This window comes from Pteropus alecto, unplaced genomic scaffold (assembly GCF_000325575.1).
Source record: "Pteropus alecto unplaced genomic scaffold, ASM32557v1 scaffold20, whole genome shotgun sequence".
NCBI lineage: Eukaryota > Metazoa > Chordata > Mammalia > Chiroptera > Pteropodidae > Pteropus > Pteropus alecto.
In genome coordinates this window covers 5323235-5341633 of record NW_006436298.1, presented here as the reverse complement: position 1 = coordinate 5341633, position 18399 = coordinate 5323235, and the positions used below count along the sequence as shown (strand labels likewise).

Here is an 18399-nt window from a genome sequence, read left to right as displayed (position 1 = left end):
CATAATCCTGGAGAAAGTAAGACTTACAATGGGATGAAAGAATGGAAGATCTGGGTGAACTTTTAAATCAAAATTCCACATCCATGTGAATCTGAATGTGCTGTCCTTCCTTTTCAGCCAAGTTTCTTCCTCTTAAAGTATTAGCTGCTCTTGCACCATAATTAGATTGTCTTAAAATTTCCAATGGCTAGAAGGTTTTATAGGTGGTCCCTTTGGTCCATCGTGATTACTGCTACTACAGCAATTAGCAAATCGTGAGAATTTAAAAGAAAAATAATAAGATGCCTTTCAATGGTAATTAACAATATGTACAGATGGAAAAAATATACTATATTTATAATAGTTCATAAATCAATTAACACATATATGAATTAGAGGACCAAAAAGTCTTCCCTTGAAATGGTCGAACAGAGATAATCCAATAAAGTAACATTTTTTCAATCAGGTCTACACACCTCAGACTTCGGGAACGGGGGCGCATGGGTGTGTTCCTGCATCTGTTCTCTGTGGCGATGCTTTCAGTGGTACAAAAATGTTTCGATAAGAAGTGTAATTCATCTGGTGTTGGTTGGTATGGTAACTGATGCAACTTCTCCTGGGAGGAACAGGATGACTAAAACAAACCAAAGTGAAGTTATATGACTACCTCAAAAATTTCCTTTCAAATGAATATGATATCAAATCACTAAAACTTGATATACCAGCACTTTATATTGTTTCATTTTCATGCTATAATTACAGTAACTAGTGCCTATACAATAGCTCCTTGATACTTTCTCTGAGAGGTCAAAATGGCTTCTATATTTCATCTCATTTATCTATAAGACAATTTCCCTAAAGACAGTTTCTTCTCTGAAGAAAAGCCAGGCTCTGAAAATGAATAGGGCACAGCCAAAGCCAAAGCAAGAAAGTGACAATCGGAGTGAGATTTTGGGTGCATTAAAAGTCATATTAGTTCTCAAATGAGTATGGTACACTTCTACTGCTGCTCACAATCAAACACTGTGCCTTTTAGGTAAGTTCCGTAAAATGAATTGTATGATATATGACCATAAATAAGATCATGAGATCTCACTTTATAGAGCATGCTTCGATGCAATTACCATCAATATGTGCCCTGGGTATAAAGGGGAATGGAAGAAGATAGTTTTCTCTAAATGCCATTATTTTAAAAACTGAAATTCTTTTCTTTTTTTTTTGGCTAAAACTATTGTTATTTCTTAATAGCTTCAGTGGTGGTGAGTTTTTAATCCCTTAAGTATAAGTTTCCTTTATGAAAATTTTCATTCAATATTTGGAGCCAGGTAAGCTAAAAAAGGTGAATAGCTAAATAACTCTGCTTTTATTTATCAATCTTAGAAATGTAACTATAAAGCAGAGACTTGTTTTTGTTTTTATTGGGCTGTGAACTCTGTAAGCAATTCTAACAAAAGAGATGGAGAAAATTTTGAGTAATGGAAACATGGTTAAAACAAGCATACATTGAACGATAGCATTCAATTGAAAATTCAGTTATAGTAGGCTTTTTTAATTTTACAAAAGTCATTAGGTTAAGAGCACACTTCATAAACACTGAGCACTGCAATGCAGTAACACTAGAAATTAATGACTAGAGCTCAACAATATCCTTATACCTTGAAATTATAAAACACCTTACCAAGTATATACTGAGACAAAGAGATTTTTATAATGTAATGAGAATATTTTATAAACCATAAAAATGAGAACACTACTCGAAAGACTTATGAGATAAATCAAAAACTATTCAGAAAGTAAAGGCACAGCCTTAAATATTTTCACTATGGAAAAAGAAATAAAACACATAAACGAAGTCAACTCAAGAAATCAGGAAAAGAATAAAATCAATGTAAGCAGGAGAAAAGCAGCAGTGATAAAAGCAAAAATAAGAAAATTGGCAAACAGAAAAACGGAATTAAGAATCTGATAACTATGGGAGGTGGACACACACTGCAGTAGGGGCGAGGGTAGATGGGGTAAAAGGGGTCAAATATGTGGTGACAGAAATCTAACAATGGGCAGTGAGCACACAATGCAATGTATATATGCCTTATTGTTGAATTGTACACTTGAAACTTATTGGATTTTGTTAATCAATGTCGCCATAAAAAAAAAAAAGAATTTGTACATATGTCTCAAAGGTAAATAAATGTTCATGATTCTGTATCTAAGATTTTCAAAATCCACACACACAGAAGTTTATTCACATGTTTATAGTAATCCCTTTTGGTGGCAAAGCATCAACTGAACTGATGGGAAGCTATTTACACTATGTATTTAATCCACTTAGTATGAATGTTGATTCACATTGCTGTAGAAATATTAATATATTTGATTATGAGTTGCTGGTCCAATCGCTGCTGGGCTGCTATGTACAGTACAGGGATCATATTACCTTTCTAAAATGTGAAAATTGATTCCAAAACACACCAAGCTCAAGAGTTTCACATAAGGTATTATGGAGCTGTACTTGCGTGAGAATGATACCAAGAGACTTCGAGAGGGTGGTCCCCTCTGTGGAGGAGAGAGAGGAGAAAGGGAGGGTTTGGGTGGGAGGGGGTTGAGTGGTATATTTAACATTTTATTTATTAAACAAAATAAAAATTTACTTAAAAAAATAGTTGCAGCAAATGTAATAAAACGTTAACATGTGTTAACTCTAAGAGGAAAATACTATGGTTATACATATATATAGCCACATAACTGAACTTCATAAGGAATGTGCCCTGTGCTTACCTATGGGGAATATGTAAATCTGAATGATGCAGTGGTGTGAGTAAGTATTGTAACCTTTACAGCATTAAAGAAGCATGGGGGCAAGGAGCTTCTCTGGGGACAGGGCCTTTCTTTAAGCTCAGCTGGAACAAGCAGGGTGTAAATGAGAACAGGGTGACAGCAGGATGAGTCCACAGCACTGGGAACAACGGTAGGCCAGCAAAATGTCCCGGGGATTCAAAAGGTACCGAAAAGTGAGTTGATATTGAACAATAAGGAAATGCAAAGTTTAGTTTAAGCATCGAGGACTCAAAGGAGAAGGTACTCAAAAGGTACCGAAAAGTGAGTTGATATTGAACAATAAGGAAATGCAAAGTTTAGTTTAAGCATCGAGGACTCAAAGGAGAACTTGCAAAGCCAGTGAAGAGAGCTTTGAGGACAAGAGAGGGTGCAGGTGCTGCCTCAAGACCTCATGCCCTTATTGAAAAGATACCTCCACTGGTCAAAATATCTTTGGAATACCACTTTTATAAGAGTTTCAAGAATTAGTTTGGGAGTTTCTTAATAAACTGAGTCTCATTATTTTATATATCTAGCATGTTCTTTAAGTGTGGTGCCCATGAGTCTCATCACCCAACTAGTCTGCGTATGACTTTTGACAATATCATAAGCTAAATCCACTTTCAAAGAGTGAAGATTTACACAGAAACTGTGCTGATGGTTTTCAAGGCAATTAGAAGAATTCCCCAAAATTTTCTGAATAATCACATCATTCAAATAAGCATTTAATCTCTTAAGGTAACCACTTTGCAAAGCACAGTATTCATATGCATGCTAAACTTCTGCTTGTTATTTATTTAAAGTAATATTTTATAGTCATATCTCATATTTATAGGTATTATATTCTTATTTCCATTCTTTCTCTCAGCATAAAATAATTTATCTGGTAATTTATCTCCATATAAGGGGGGATGTCTTCCAACTGCTGCAATTCCAATATTTCTTATTTTAAAATTAAAAATTATTATCTGAATATTATCTTGGAAAAGTCCCACAAATTAATTTTAGCTGCAAAATTTGAAGTTAAAGGAAGTTGCAAGACTAAATATTCTCTGGAAGGACTGAGTAACTTCATATGATCAAATCTTTCCAATTTCAGAATATAGCATTTTTAACACTTGCCAATTTTGCAGTTTCTATAATATCCGAAGGATACAGACATAATGGTTATATTTCAGCATAAGTTCTGGGATTCAGCTAATAACACAGTTATCTATAAAATTTAAGCTATATTTTCAAAGAATCTCTTTTATTTGTATATATTCAAATTTTTTATTTAAAAAATAACTAAAGTGCATTTCTGATGGGCTAAATGACTAACAGTTAACCCAGAAAATGAGAACCTAAGAGTAACTGAGATTAGATTTAGAAGAGAAAGAATGCAGCTACTATGCAGTTTTGCACAACTTTTGCTCTAATATTTAGAAGACAAGGACACAAAGAAACTGAAGGAAATAAAAAGTAGCTTTTCAAACTTTCACTCATCATTCTTATCAACAACCAATAGGGAAAAAAGATAGCTGAACTTTTGTCCAACAGCACCTACACTCCACAAATTTAACAGGTCCTTATTGTCTTTTTGCAAACAAGTACTTTTGAAGGTTCAAATTTAATTTTGAGGGACAAAACACAAATACGAGATCAATGATAAGATACCATCTTCTTCAATAAAATAAATACTTAAGAGAAAACTGATCTTATTTCTGGTCAGAAGCTGTCAAAAACACAGATTATGTGTGTGTGACTCATACTGCCTCAGGAGGCTTCTTCTTTATACACATATGGAAATCAGGGACAGTGATGACTACCTTGTGGCAGATGGCTAGGTCAGGTTTGCTAATTAAAAGGTTTGTTTTAAGAAACATCATGTAAATTCCTTTAAAAGAGCCAAGAGCCTGGGTCTAGCCCACTTCTTGTATTCTTATCGATAAAACAAGGATGCTGGTAAACAGTCCTACAGTTCATTCTCTATGCTTCATATTTCATGCTTCCTATTTTTGATTCATCAAATGAAGCAAACAATGGCAAATAGGGTATGTTGCCAGGATTAAATGAGCCAATGCATTTTAAAGAGACTAGTGCCGAGCACAAAATAAGTATTTAAAAAATTGTTTTATAAAATTATTTGTATCAAATGGGGTCTGATTCGATGTAATTCACTTCCTCCTTTTATTTTATAGATTTACTTTTTAAAAATGTGTATGACTTACTAGTTAGAGATAGAAAGAAAAAAGAACCTGCATTATCCCCATTTTTCATGCAAAAGAGAAATTTCTATATCCAAAGTACAATAAAACTTGACTGAAGGACAAAGCAAGGTGATGGAGTAGAAATAAAAAAGAATTTGAAGTTAAGAAACATGATATAAATTTGGGGCATGCGAGAATTAAACGAGAATATGTGTGGGAAAGCCATGGAACAAAGGGCCAAGTTTTCTGTTTATTGGTGGCTGGGTTCTAACTGGAGAGATGCCCAAGGGTCTGGGAAAGAACAACATTTTAAACTTAGAAAATGACTCTTTTTTTCTTTTTGGTCAATCAGTTTTAGCATTCATTTTCACACTGTGGTTGTTCATGTTTTCAACATCTTAAATATGGGCCAGTAACCAATAATGGTTACTAGCACAATAACAAAGGGTGACTTTACAGTGACAATTTTATCCACTGAAACCATTCAGGAGTTTTAAGCATCCTTTTCTGATATAAGAATGATGTGCCGTTGAAACCACTGAAGGTTGTCTGGATGCTTCACAAAAACAATCTAAATGGACAATAAACTCATATACCACAACAAAATGGAATAAGGGATAGGAGAATAAATTACCTCTCCTCAATAAAATACTACAAGGAGACGGTAAAAATAATCCAACACGTTTTATTTAACAAGTCAGTTTTAAAAGTGCTCCAAAAATCCACATTATTTAGCATCTGGAATTCTGGAAATACATAATATAAGGCAGTGATGACACCAGTTAGCATTTATGAATTTAATTGTAGTTTCTTTTCAATTCAAGTGTTTCTTTTCAATTCAATTAAGCGGCTGGTGCTATATGCTTAGCACAGTGCTTGGGTGTGTGGAAAAAAAAAAAAAAGATGGATAGCCCTACTCAATAAACTATAGATTTTGACAAAGTGGAGATGGAGATGAACCAGAAGGGGCTCTAAAATCATCAGCTTATTCCTGGCTTGCACAAGAACATTTGGACTACTCCGTTAGGTATTTACTGAATGCCTACAACAGACTGAGCCTTTCTAAATGGCCACCGGCTTTTAAGGCTCTGCAGAGATAGGTAACCCACAATATCACTAACTTAAACCAAGAAAGCATATATCTAACCTACTTTCTAGTCATTGCTAGACATCTTGTTGAAATGTTATAGTTTGGGGCAAGAGAATATCCTTCCTCCTCTATCCATTTTCATGGTTTCTCATTATTTACCTTAACTGACTACTAAGTTCTTTTAATCTCTCCTTAAAAGAAAGTTATTCCCTAGAAGACACAGACAAATTTAAGGCTTGCCATTTTTTTTCTTTGCAGAAAAAAAATCAAACAAATCAAAAAACAAAAACAAAAAACAAAACAAAAACAAACAAACAAGAAACTTTGCATCTAAACCATATATATATATATTTAAAAAAAGACCCAGGACATCAAAGTTTAATGGAGTTTCAGTGCTAATATCATTGGCGTGGAACCAAAACAACAAAACCAAATTGTGTTTCCCCCTAAACTATACCAAATGGTATTAAAACAAGAGCTCCTGATTGTCTTTAAACTTGTGATCCTGGGACTTACTCATTTTGTGCACCAAAGTTTAAAAGCTTGCAGTAAAAAGATGCCCTTTTTATGTTTGTCAGCTCATCATCTGAGGTGTAACCTATTCAAAGTGGCAGACGCAGAATCTGCCTTCTCCTTCCCACCAGGAAACACCAGAGAAAACACCACTTGCATAAGAGCTCTACAGTTGTGAGGGAGAGGGAAAAAATCAGGCACTTACAGAGACCGTGGAGCTGGGCGTGTTTGTTCCATAGCCAGAGGAGGGGAGAGAAGCCAAGGACCAGCGGCGTCCATCAGTCCTATTGAGAATGTGAGATTAGCTTAGGCCAACACTGAAATACTGTTACACAGAAAACCCAGGGAAATCGAGTATTTTTAGTCAAACAAATGACACAAACACAGTCAGTGAGGGTGTGGAAATGTTCAGGAAGGGCCAGGGTAAACAAACATTATACAGCAAGTTGACTTTTATTTAAACTGAATCAATATACCCAAACAAGGAGGAAGTGAATGGGTTGATCCATATTATTGATCTCTCACTAATACACTTTGACAAAATGAATACCAGGGATAATTACAATGGTCAGACTCAGCAGATTCAAATGAATGAAAACAGAAAGGGAGGAGGAAAACTACTCTTATCTGGAAACTGATAACTGGGGCCATGATCTTTGGAAGGGCCTGAATTTCTGCATGCTACAAGAGCCTGTGGAAACTTTCATTGCATCCTAAAGACTTTCCCTTATTATCTTCAGGGAGACAGTCCTACTCATTATGCTTGGGGAAGAAGGAGTCAGTGAGCTCATGGCTGGCTAAAAACTTAAGTGGCAAATAACTTTAGCACTAAGAAAGTGATTGGCCTTATGCTCAGAATCTCTTAAGAGTTATTACATTCTGACATGACCTGGCTTTAAAAAGTGTTGCAGCAAGTCTCTTACAGAGTTTATGAGTATACAGCCCGGCTCTAGTTGACAGTGGGGACAGAATGAAAGCTTTGAACTAGGCATAGAGCTTAATGCAAAGAGTAGACTTATCTGCCCCAGTTACAGTGGCAAGGTGTCAGAGGTCTGGAAGGAAGTAGTTTTATCTCCAAAAGGTGATAGGGTTGAGCAGCTCTCTGGGTTAGGCTCTGGTTATTAGAGTCATTACAAGGGTTTCAGATGAGTTAACGAAGTAGTAGAGACAATACTATTGCCAAGGCAAGTGGACATCAGAGAGTAAATTTTCTGAAACTCTGGCATTCCAGAGCCATTACTTCATTAGCAATTTCAAGTAAAACTGGGCTTTCAAAATCATGTAACACTGTGACAAATACATAAACTTGCCACGGAGAAAACAGGAAAAACACACTTTATAAGAAACTCTATTGCATTCTTAGATGGAATATCATATATAGACGCTTGGTAGTTTGTAATTATATTGATTTACCATGTGAGAGATAAGGGTAGACAGAATTTACCATAGACGCTCACAAAAAGATGAAGTCAGGGAATTCAACAGCATTAGATTTGACTTTGAGAAATGTCACAATTAGATGTTCATCTAAAAAACTGACATTTTAGCCTAAATTACATTCAAGGGAAATATAATCATAGGCTACCACGGATGTTGCCTCCAAGAAATGCAAATGGTCTACAAAGACAAAATGGAGATATTCAAGTGGACAAATCACAGAAGTACTACAATGTTAAGATTTTAGTAAAATTTACCTGTCATTTCTGTGACCATGATTGAAGTACAATTGAATCAAGTATGTTTTTTTAAAAAAAAGAAGCAAAATAAGACGTTTGTAAATATACCAGAGAGAAGAAATGGGGAAAATTAAGCCATAAGTTCTTTTAAAATATTTTTAAACAACTGAAAATCTTCAAGATTTAAGAAGAAAATAATTATGATAACATGCTTCTAAAGATTTCCAACTACCAATTAAATGAACACAAGTTGGTCCCATTTTATTTGGCTACTTATTAAAAACTTAAAAACTCATTCCTGTAGTTCATATTTTAAATGCCTCCAATTTTTAAAAGCAAGAAAAGGATATAATTTTAAAAGGATTATTCAGTCCATTCAAAAGCAATTATCAGAAACTAGTCTCTGGAAAGAGTAAGGGACAAAATTTCTCCCACCACGATTTTATTTTGCGATTCATTAACTCTACTTTCCCTCAGGTATCAATGAACATATTTCAGATGAATGAAAAGTCCAAGATGAGACATGTTATTAGTTCTGAAGTATAAATTACACTTGCTTACTCTGGTAAACACATGACTAGAAAGATGTTTAAACAAGGATGTGCTCAGTACCTTGTGCAGCCACAGGCCAGAAATAATTTATGTCTCATAAAGTTCTCTAAGTTGTTCGTGTCTTTTTACTCAAATGGAGCACAAAAGACCATTGCGTTTTCATTACCATGACACCCGCACATCAGATGTTACTATTTATGCTATCTATAATACTTAAAGAGAGAATGCTCTTTTTTCCCCGCAAGAAAGCTATCACACTAGTGCAATTTGGATCCTACTAACAATGTTGTCTTTCCTTTGCGGTAGCTACCAATAAAATGTTATCTGAAAAGAAGACTATATTCTTGCCAAAGCAAGAAGGCTTTTTTGAAAAACGTGTTTTCTCTGTGGGTAGAAATCTCAGCGTTACACTAAATGAAAAAGTAAGACAGGAAAAACATCTGATGGGAATGAAGTATGCAAAGAAATTGGCAAAAAAAAAAAAAAATCATTTCATCACCACTCATAAAAATTTAAATTAATATGGTATACAACAAGAAGGAATGAAAAGTTTCCATATCAATCTGGCTATTATAACTGCATGAAGAGGAAGCAAATTTCTTTACTTGTTTAATTGTTATAGTCACCTGGAGTGATATATTTTATATTCTAGTTGAAGTCGGACTAGGCCAATATAATGTAACCAATTAAAATTCATTCCAGAAAGAATTCTGAAAGAGTAACTTAGTAGGTTGCTTTGCCCACCAGCTCTCTACAAGTGCCTTTGGACCTGAACTTATCAGGAAAGTCTATCCTAGTAATTTACCTGTGGAATATTCTGCGACTTAACCTAGTGAATAACAAGGACACAATTAGGAGACACTCATGGCATTTATTCAGGGCTCAATATGCCCAGCGAAAGTGGAGCAATTTATAACACATAAATCTCTACAACTTTGGGGAAAGGCAGAACAATGTTATTACCTCCATCTTACCATCAAGGAAAAAAAAGGCGAACTCCACAGTCAGATAGATTGTAAATTGGCACCACAGTTAGCAAAGTAAAAAGATGCTTCCTTGCTCCAAACAAAATCAACTATACTACAATGCTCATTTTTGTTCTTTTAATTCAATATTAAAAAATTAACTAGATAAGTTTACTCTCAAATACATATTAAATAATATGAAAAGCAAGTGTGCATCATCATATTTTTTGGTCTGAAATTAAACTACTACATTACAGAGGATGTCTACTGGGGGGAAGTATTATCACATGGTATAAACTCAGAAGAGATTAATAATCTGATCTTTATCTCTTCACCCAAGAATAATTTTTAAAAACAAGGCAATCGCTCCTCTGTTGAACCAAATATACAAAAAAATAAAATGCAGCAGTCTGAAAATGACATTACTTCTTAAAGGCTCAGAAATATGTACCAAATGGAAGCAAATGGAGAATCATGAGTGGAATCTAGGTTTCCTAAATGAAAATCAACTTTAAAATGAAAGAGAAAAACCCCAGACGAATAAAAATATGCCAACTTGAGTTTTCACAGCAAACTCAGAGTTCTATTTACTTACATAAAAGTTTTAAAAGATGATCACTCATGTCCTAATCTAAATTAATACTTTTTGAAGAGTGTGGCGGGAGTTCCATCTGGAAATTCATGCAAAATGAACTAGAGGTCTCCTGTGATAATCTTCTGTCACGCTTTATGGTTTATTTGTCAAAAATTAACATGCCTGGGGGTTTGTGTATTTTCTTAATAGCAAAGAAACCAGATTCATCGGTCCTCTAGTCACCCACTTAATTATTAAATTCTCTTCATTTTTATAAATCTGGCAGGATTAAGAGACTATGATTTCTGTCATGTTTAAATTCATGCTATAATGAGATTGAATTTTTCTTATTACTTAAAATAATTAAATGCATTCTCCTTTTTTAAAGAGATGTGTTTTAAAGACTATGGTAGATTTATCAATTTTTTTTTTCACTTGGAAGAGTAGCACCAGCATGAATTACTATTCATTGCACAAAGACAGGTTTTGTGAGACCAGTTAATTTTCACATTTTGTTTGCAGGTTTGTTTGTGGGAAAATCGGGTTGTGGGTCTAAAGAAGTTCTCTGGAGATCATGTCTTAATTTCTCTTGTGTTCTCCCAATGGTGGAGGAGCCAGTACCTACATAAATGAACATTTAACATATGGTGGCAAATGCGTGATGTTTACAAGAGAATCTTAATTACAGAGAATTCTGAAAATACTGCAAACAGATCCTCTTCTCTATATTTAGTAACATAAAATGCATTACATGCTAACAAATGGCAGTGAGGACACTAGGTTTTCCAGGTTAGTAATATGTGTTAAAACAAATCTATTTTTTTGACCTACCTATATGTCTTTACTTAGTGCTACTTTAATCCACTTTAAGGTATAATTAGGTCTCTAAGAAAATTCAGCAAATATTTCGGACATTCGGACCATAAACTGAATTATCTTAAATATTCAGGGGCTGGCCAGAGGGGCATTTTGTTTTCTGTGTGTTTTTCCTGAGCAGAAGAGGACAGAGTGTGTAGGTGAGAACAATGATAGGACGTGGGAGGTTGAAGGTCTGAATGTGACAGGGTGAAGTACACCGATCCCACATGCAGGACACAGAAGAGGTGGCTGTGTAGACTTAACTTGGCAAAAACCACAGAGGAAAATTGGAAACTGAAAAGGTTCGATATGAGACCACATGCCCACTATCCTTGGAGCAACACTTCCTCTGGACTCAGTGACCCAAATATGAAACATATATCTTTGATATCTGGTGCCCACTTCTAAGTACAATAGTGACAGAAAATATAAAACATCCTATAGTTCACGCATGGCTTTATTTCAGGGAGATCACTAAATTGCTGGCTCGATGCTCTAAAGTAAAGGAGTGTCTTAGAGTTTATATTTTGTGATCCCAAGAAAGGTCATTTTTTAAAAACATTTTAACAACAACAACAACAAAAATATATCACACCAGGACACATAGATGAATCAAATCCTTAAAATATGAGCTCTGATAATTCAGCCGCATCTGTTGTGTATCAAGCATGCAAAAGGCATGGTACTCGGGATGCAAGAAAGATGGAAATGCTCATTCCCTGACCTTGCTGGAAGCCCAACATCCAGTGGAGGACCTTGAGGTAGAGACAACTCTAGCATGAGGCAGAAATCATTACAACTGTTAAAGCAAAAGTGTTACAACAGAGTTCTGCAATGGTCTAATGCTACCTTTGGTTGGAGGAGCTTCGGAGAAGGCCCTGTACATATGATTATGAGCAGGACCTCACAAGGCAGAAGGCCGGGATGCAAGGGGGAGTTGCGAGGAGTGTGAGCTGGGGGATAGGATTCTCTACCTAACTTTATTATTCTACTCAAAAAAGTCCTTACCTCCGTGCAAATGAAAAATGGGCTGAGGCACTGGGGGAGAAATTTCTTGGGCTATCTTGAGGGCTATTTCCTGTAGAGAAAAAGAAGGGAAAAATTTACAAAGTGATTTTAGTTTTGTATCATTACCCACATGCAGAATCTTCCTCCCTTTAGTAATAAGTTTCTTTTTACACTTTGTAAAATGTTCATTTTACACTTTGTGAAATGTCCATCCCTCTGTCATGTTTTAATCATGCCTGGAGCAGAAACTTGGTGGGAGGGGGAACTGAGTTCCAAAAAAGCTTTCCAAGTGTACCAGATATACAAATAAACACATTCACCTATATCATCAACCATTAGTCCTTCATATATTTAACAATCTGAATATCTCAGTCGTATTGAATAACGAATATACAAATGTCTTGGTTGTTATTCTTCCAGATGTGCTAATATTTCAAACAGCAGGATGGATGAGGAAGCATATGCTTCAATGGGGCGGGGGGTGGTGCTCGCTTTTTTAGTATTTTTTATTTACAGTCAAGTGAATAAAAGTCTGAGTTCTCAAAAATAAATCCTCATATTCCCAAGTACATATTTTAAAGGTGGATGACTATGTTACAACTAGTCATAAAATACTGGAAAGAACCCAGCAGTTTGAACCTATTTCTCAGATGAGCCAGACCTATCTTGGCATGGCGGAAACAGCCAGGTAGGATTAGCCTTTATCACTCCTTTCTTCAACAGATCCCTCTGCTCCTCAACAGCTGGGCCGTGACTGGCCAGGCAGCCTTTAAAAGCCACAGGCACACGAAGGCTGGCAGAGGGTACTCTCCCCAGCTCCTTCCCGGGCAGGTAGAGCATGGATTGCTCAGTGTAAGGAGAGCAGCTCCCCCCGGACTTGTTAGAACACTCAACCTGCTGCTGATCATTGAGAAGCTTGGCAGGCAGATGGTGTGGGGAAGTTCAGGACACTCCAGACCACCCTGCTTCCCTCTGCATGTTTAATTAGATTGGCAGAATTATTTGAGGACCTGAGGGATAGTAGCTGGTTTAAATAAGGAGGTGAAGAAAGGCTGCAAACTCATCCTGTATGTTCTTGAAACATACAGGAAAATAATCAAGAAGATATTTTTAATCCTTAACAGCAAGCCAGTTGCCACATTACTGATTTTGTAATGGAAGTGACAATTGTAATTAGGTGTAAGGAATACAAGATTGCACATTAAAGTCAGCACCTAGCTGTAAAGGTAAACAATCTATTACCTATGTGCAAAAAGAATAGACTAACACATTAAAGAGGATAAGTTTAGTGTTACCTTGAGGACTTCTGGACTGGTGACACTTCCAGTGAAATTTTTCAATTAACTTAAGGTTGCAAATTTTATAGTGATGTCTTCAACAGATGCCATTAACTTTATGACAGACAGAATAATTAAAGCCATTTAACTGGGAAGCGCTGAAAAGCCCATTTCTTTGTGGATAGAGAATCAAGAAGCATTTTCCCCCTGCTGCAATCAAATTTATCATGCCTTTGCATCTGTTGTTCCTTGGGCCCTGGAGAAATGGATTCTGCTTTTGCCATCAAGTAATCCGGAACTATTTTTGTCCATTTATCTACACAGCTAAATTAAGTGCTTTCAACTTCTCTCAACAGCCTTTATTCCCCTCGTTTGTACATCACTCTTCACATTCCTTAAAAGATCTCTGTAATTTCAAGATGGCTAAAAAATTTGTTTCCTAAAGAGAAATAAATCTAATGCCAGAAATCTTCATGTAAATTTTGTTGTTTTGTTTGGAAAAAAATGTTCACTTTGTTTACACTCCATATACAGCAAACTACTAGTAAATTATTAGGAGAAACAAAACAATTGATTGTTTGAAGCTAAGGCATTTTGAGAAAAATCCCTGCTACCCTATTCACTTAGAATAAATAATAGGGCCAACGAACCTTGTCACCAAATTCTTAGCTCTGCATTCTTTGTAAAGAAAACACTGTATCTAGAGATTATATGAGATCACCTAGAGAAATTAGAGAGAGCTTATTAAATATATTTAAGAATCTGAAGGAAGGAGAAACAAGGAATTAGCTTAAAAGCCTTTTTGCTTTTAGAGATTTTAATGAGCAGTCCTCAGGAAGCTATGTAACATCTTATAACACACAATGGTGACCCGTCACTTTGAAAATGAATGGACAGAGAGATACAGAGGTAGGTTAGTTTAACTCTGCTTTAAAAAAAAAAAAAAAAATAAGGCTACCATTAAGCATTTCTAATCTTCAGGTTCTGCCTTTCCCTGGCTTGTTCATTGAAAATGTTCCTCATTTTCTTCTCACGCACTTCTACGCTGCTGTAAAACCTAAACCAAATTCGCACATCTTCAACATCAAGACTAGAAAGCCATCTGTACTGTCTTACTTAGTAATCATAGATCTTTCTTCTTGTTTCATATCGGATTGAAGAACTAAATCGAAATGCAAACACACACCCCCCACATTATCACAAGGGTCTTAAGTGTAGCGGGATATTAGAGAAAATGAGAGTGCTGTGACCTAGAATACCTGAAAACTGCTAAAGGACAAGAGACTATAGCTTAATATGTGGGCAGATCAGCAAGCTCAAGGTAAGATGAAGTGGAAGGACTTCAAGAAGGGGACAGAAACAACCCAAACTCAGCAGGACAAAGCAGGAGAGACAGCCTCTGTGGAAGCAGGGTATTTGGCCTGGTAAAGCCAGCGAGCTGTGAACAGCGTTTATTGGTTCCAATCAGTGGGAGGCCTTAAGAGATGTTTGCGGGCAAGAGAGAGACCCTAGAGATTTTAACCTGACTTGAGTGTTTGGGGTAGGTGGACAGGAAAATGGTTGAGGAGGAGGAGCTAGATTCGGAAAAAAAGCCCATAGAAAAGTTATTTGGCAAGTAAACCAAGCACAATTGGTGACAGATTAGAAATAGCTGATGAAAAAGATTACATGCTAAAAATGATCAGTGTTTCTAACGTGGGTAGATTGGAAGAATGGCTGACCCATGGATAGCTCTTATTCATAGGGAACATTGAAGTGAGGTGGGAGTGGGAGTGGCAGAAAAGGGTAGATGAGTATTCTGCAGATTTTTTGTCATTTATTACAGAAAGTGCCTCAGTTTTCTTTTGGGAGAAATTATAAGATTAGCAGATTAGATAGGTAGAAGTCCGTTCTTGAAGTCTTTACTTTTTTGAAATAAAAATTGATTTCTGTTATCTGCTCAGTCTTTGAGGACATAGGGATATCATTTAGTTACAGTGATCAAAACAACCACAATTTAGAACAGATCAAATTATAAAGTGTGCTTCATATGTACTTAACTCAGAGAGGAGGACCAGACTGCCATGGACAAGCACAGCACTTTCCCAGGATGAGAACAAGATGGATTGAAACCAAAGTCCTATACACGACCTTCACTCCTCACAGCACTGCTCTCTGAATTCATCCCCCCATCTGCAGAGCAATACCTGAGAGACTCTCAAATGAAAAGTGGTGCCAGTTAATTCTCTGCCCATATGTGCAGCGCTTGCTTATAACTCAAATCCTGCTGCTCCCAGGGATTTGCTGGCTCTTGGATGTTTGAGTGCTAGGACACTTTATAGACTGCTGGCATCGCTGCTGCTGTTTCTGACCTGGTCAAGTAAACCTTAATAGTGGTCAGGCCTTGGGTAGGTAATTAACTTCATGATCACCAGGGGGAACTAGCATGGCTAATAAACAAGCAGTATATCAAAACGGTACTTTACCTAATGGCGCTGCACAGGGTGCCTCATTTTAGAGGCAGTTATTGTTAAGAAAGTGATTTCCAGATTAATTAAGTTGTTTGATTGCTTTGTAATTAGGTTGGAGAAGTCCTGTGTCTTCACCACAGAGAAACAAGCTGCAAATCTTTTTAAAAGGCATATGCTATAACCACTATAGATTATTAATGTGCTTTTAATAGCTGTCTGTTCACAACAAAATGATAGTTTCTGGTTGCCTTGATTTTCTATCAGGACAGAGGGAATCCAAGAATTAATGATAATTACAATTTGAAACTCCTAGTGGATCAAAGAGTAAGACCCCATTTGAATCCTTGTTGTTATTACTTGATTATCTGCTTAAATGACTTGTGATGTTTTACATCATAATAATCAGTGTTATGTTCCTTATCGCTTTGTAGGAGATTCTCGGCAATGAAATGACACTGCTTAAAAATCTCAAGACCCAACTTCACAGAATCGAAGCCAGGATCTTCCTACAAGACAAGTGCCAGCAGATAAAGTGGACAATGGAAAAGTTATGTAGGAACTCCAAGCTGAGGGAACTTTGAAAAATAATAGTTCAAATCACCTGAGAAGTTTGAGTCTTTCCTACCAGACCCGGCTGATGCAAGTTAGAAATCTTCCTTTCACTTTGACAGCTGTCTGAAAAACTGGCTCCACTCCAGATATAACTGCAGAATATTAATTAAACCTGGACAGCTGTTCAGAATCTAAGCGGACAGAAAAACCTTGATTGGCCTTCAGTGGAATTATCTCTTGGTAAGCTGTGAGGTATTCACAGCGGGCCAATATTTAGAAACAGACTTATATTCCTGGGTTTTCAGGTAGAGAGGATTGCATACAATGACAAAACTTTCTTATTTTCTGGGCTCTCTGAACCTCTTTTGGTTTTCCCTGTCCTCTCATTGCTTCTTGATCCTTCCATAGTCGGCACCACTATTCAGTGTCACCTGATTGATTGATTGATTCAACAACTATTTATTAAACTTCCATTACATAGAGGGGAGTGGTATGATTAGATTTACATTTAAAAAAAAACTCTCTAGCTGTCCTGTGGCTCTAAGCGGACAAGAGTGGAAGGGGAGATGGCTTCGGAGACGACGAGCACAGACAAGGTAACAGACGGTAGTGCTTTGGAAAGGACGGCTGTAGATCGCAAGTAGGTGCTGGCAGCAGAGTCGACAGAATTTGCTGAAAAATCGGATTTAGGAAAGTGATGTGGATAAGAGAGGAAACCAGGATGACTCCTATTTCAGGATGAAACAAATGGGTAGGTAGGGGCACTAACTGAGATGGGGAAGACAGAGAGGATAGAGTTTGAGAGTGAGAGAGAATTAAGAGCAACACTTGAATACCTGGGTAAGCTTTAGACTCTCTTATTTATGGAGGTACCACTTAAAATAATTTCAAATGTATTAAAATGTACATATATTCCACATTGTATGCAATTATATATAACAATGTTATACTGAGTGGCTGTTCTTATATATAATATTTATATTAATTAAACATTTAAAAATTCTGCTATAGTTTTTACTGTATTTGAGAGCAAATAGCATTTTTCCAGCTCACATTATTTAGTGCCTAACAGATTTAATAGCCCTGATCTGTTTCAGATACTCAAACCAGTCAATAGTACTAGGGAAAGGTTTGTAGAGAAGGAAAATTCTACAGGCTAAATACTGAAGTTTGGGTAATGATAATTTCTGTCTCCTGTCACCATAAGTAAAACTGAATAAAATGTAATGACATGTCTATTATATATTCCATTTCTCACTTCCTCTCACTAACTTTTAATTCTAAATGCTGGTGAGAGATAAATTCTGATTATATGTACAGACACACAAAAAGTGTATTTTGATTTCTCAGTGCCTAATCTAGTCCCTGTTACATAGTAAACCAGAAAGATCATGGATTTTTCTAATTCGATAATTGTGTATTAAGTTGTTTTTATGCACAGAGATTTGCACTACCTGCTAGAACAGATTAAATGGGTGAACAAGACTCAAAGAGTTAAAAATATCAACTGATAGAAGCAGATCTGCATATTGCCAACTCTAGACTCATCTTGTGAAAAAAATTCTGGATCCTTATTCACACGAAAAAGAAATTTTCTGAAACCAAAGCCCTTAAATGTATCAAAATTACTAAGGAACAAACTCTCAATGATAATACCATATAAAGTACAGTGTCACAACAGACTCAACAAATGTACATGCAACGCTTTTTAAGGAATGACTGATGAGGCTATAGGGTGGAAGACATGTAGGGAGTGAAAGAGAGTTCTAATAACAGGTCAATTTCTATGTCATAAAACTCCCATAGATGCCTATTGTCTCCATTTCATGAAGCTGGTCCTCTGGAATTTGTGTACTGTATTTGAAATGCTGTGGCACTGACACGAATGCCTTGGAGATGTGT

The 18399-nt window shown here is 36.2% G+C and overlaps 1 protein-coding gene across 3 annotated transcripts in view; it reads right to left on the bottom strand.

Annotated features, from left to right (window-relative positions):
* MAST4 (microtubule associated serine/threonine kinase family member 4) overlaps positions 1-18399 on the bottom strand; it is a 309991-nt gene that overhangs the window by 62005 nt on the left and 229587 nt on the right. For all 3 annotated transcript variants that reach the window (XM_025047832.1, XM_025047833.1, XM_015590495.2), the window contains 3 exons: positions 12219-12288; positions 6791-6869; positions 456-613 (listed from right to left, as the gene is read on the bottom strand). In XM_025047832.1, the coding sequence (XP_024903600.1) occupies positions 456-613; positions 6791-6869; positions 12219-12288 (307 nt within the window). The remainder of the gene's footprint in view (positions 1-455; positions 614-6790; positions 6870-12218; positions 12289-18399) is intronic.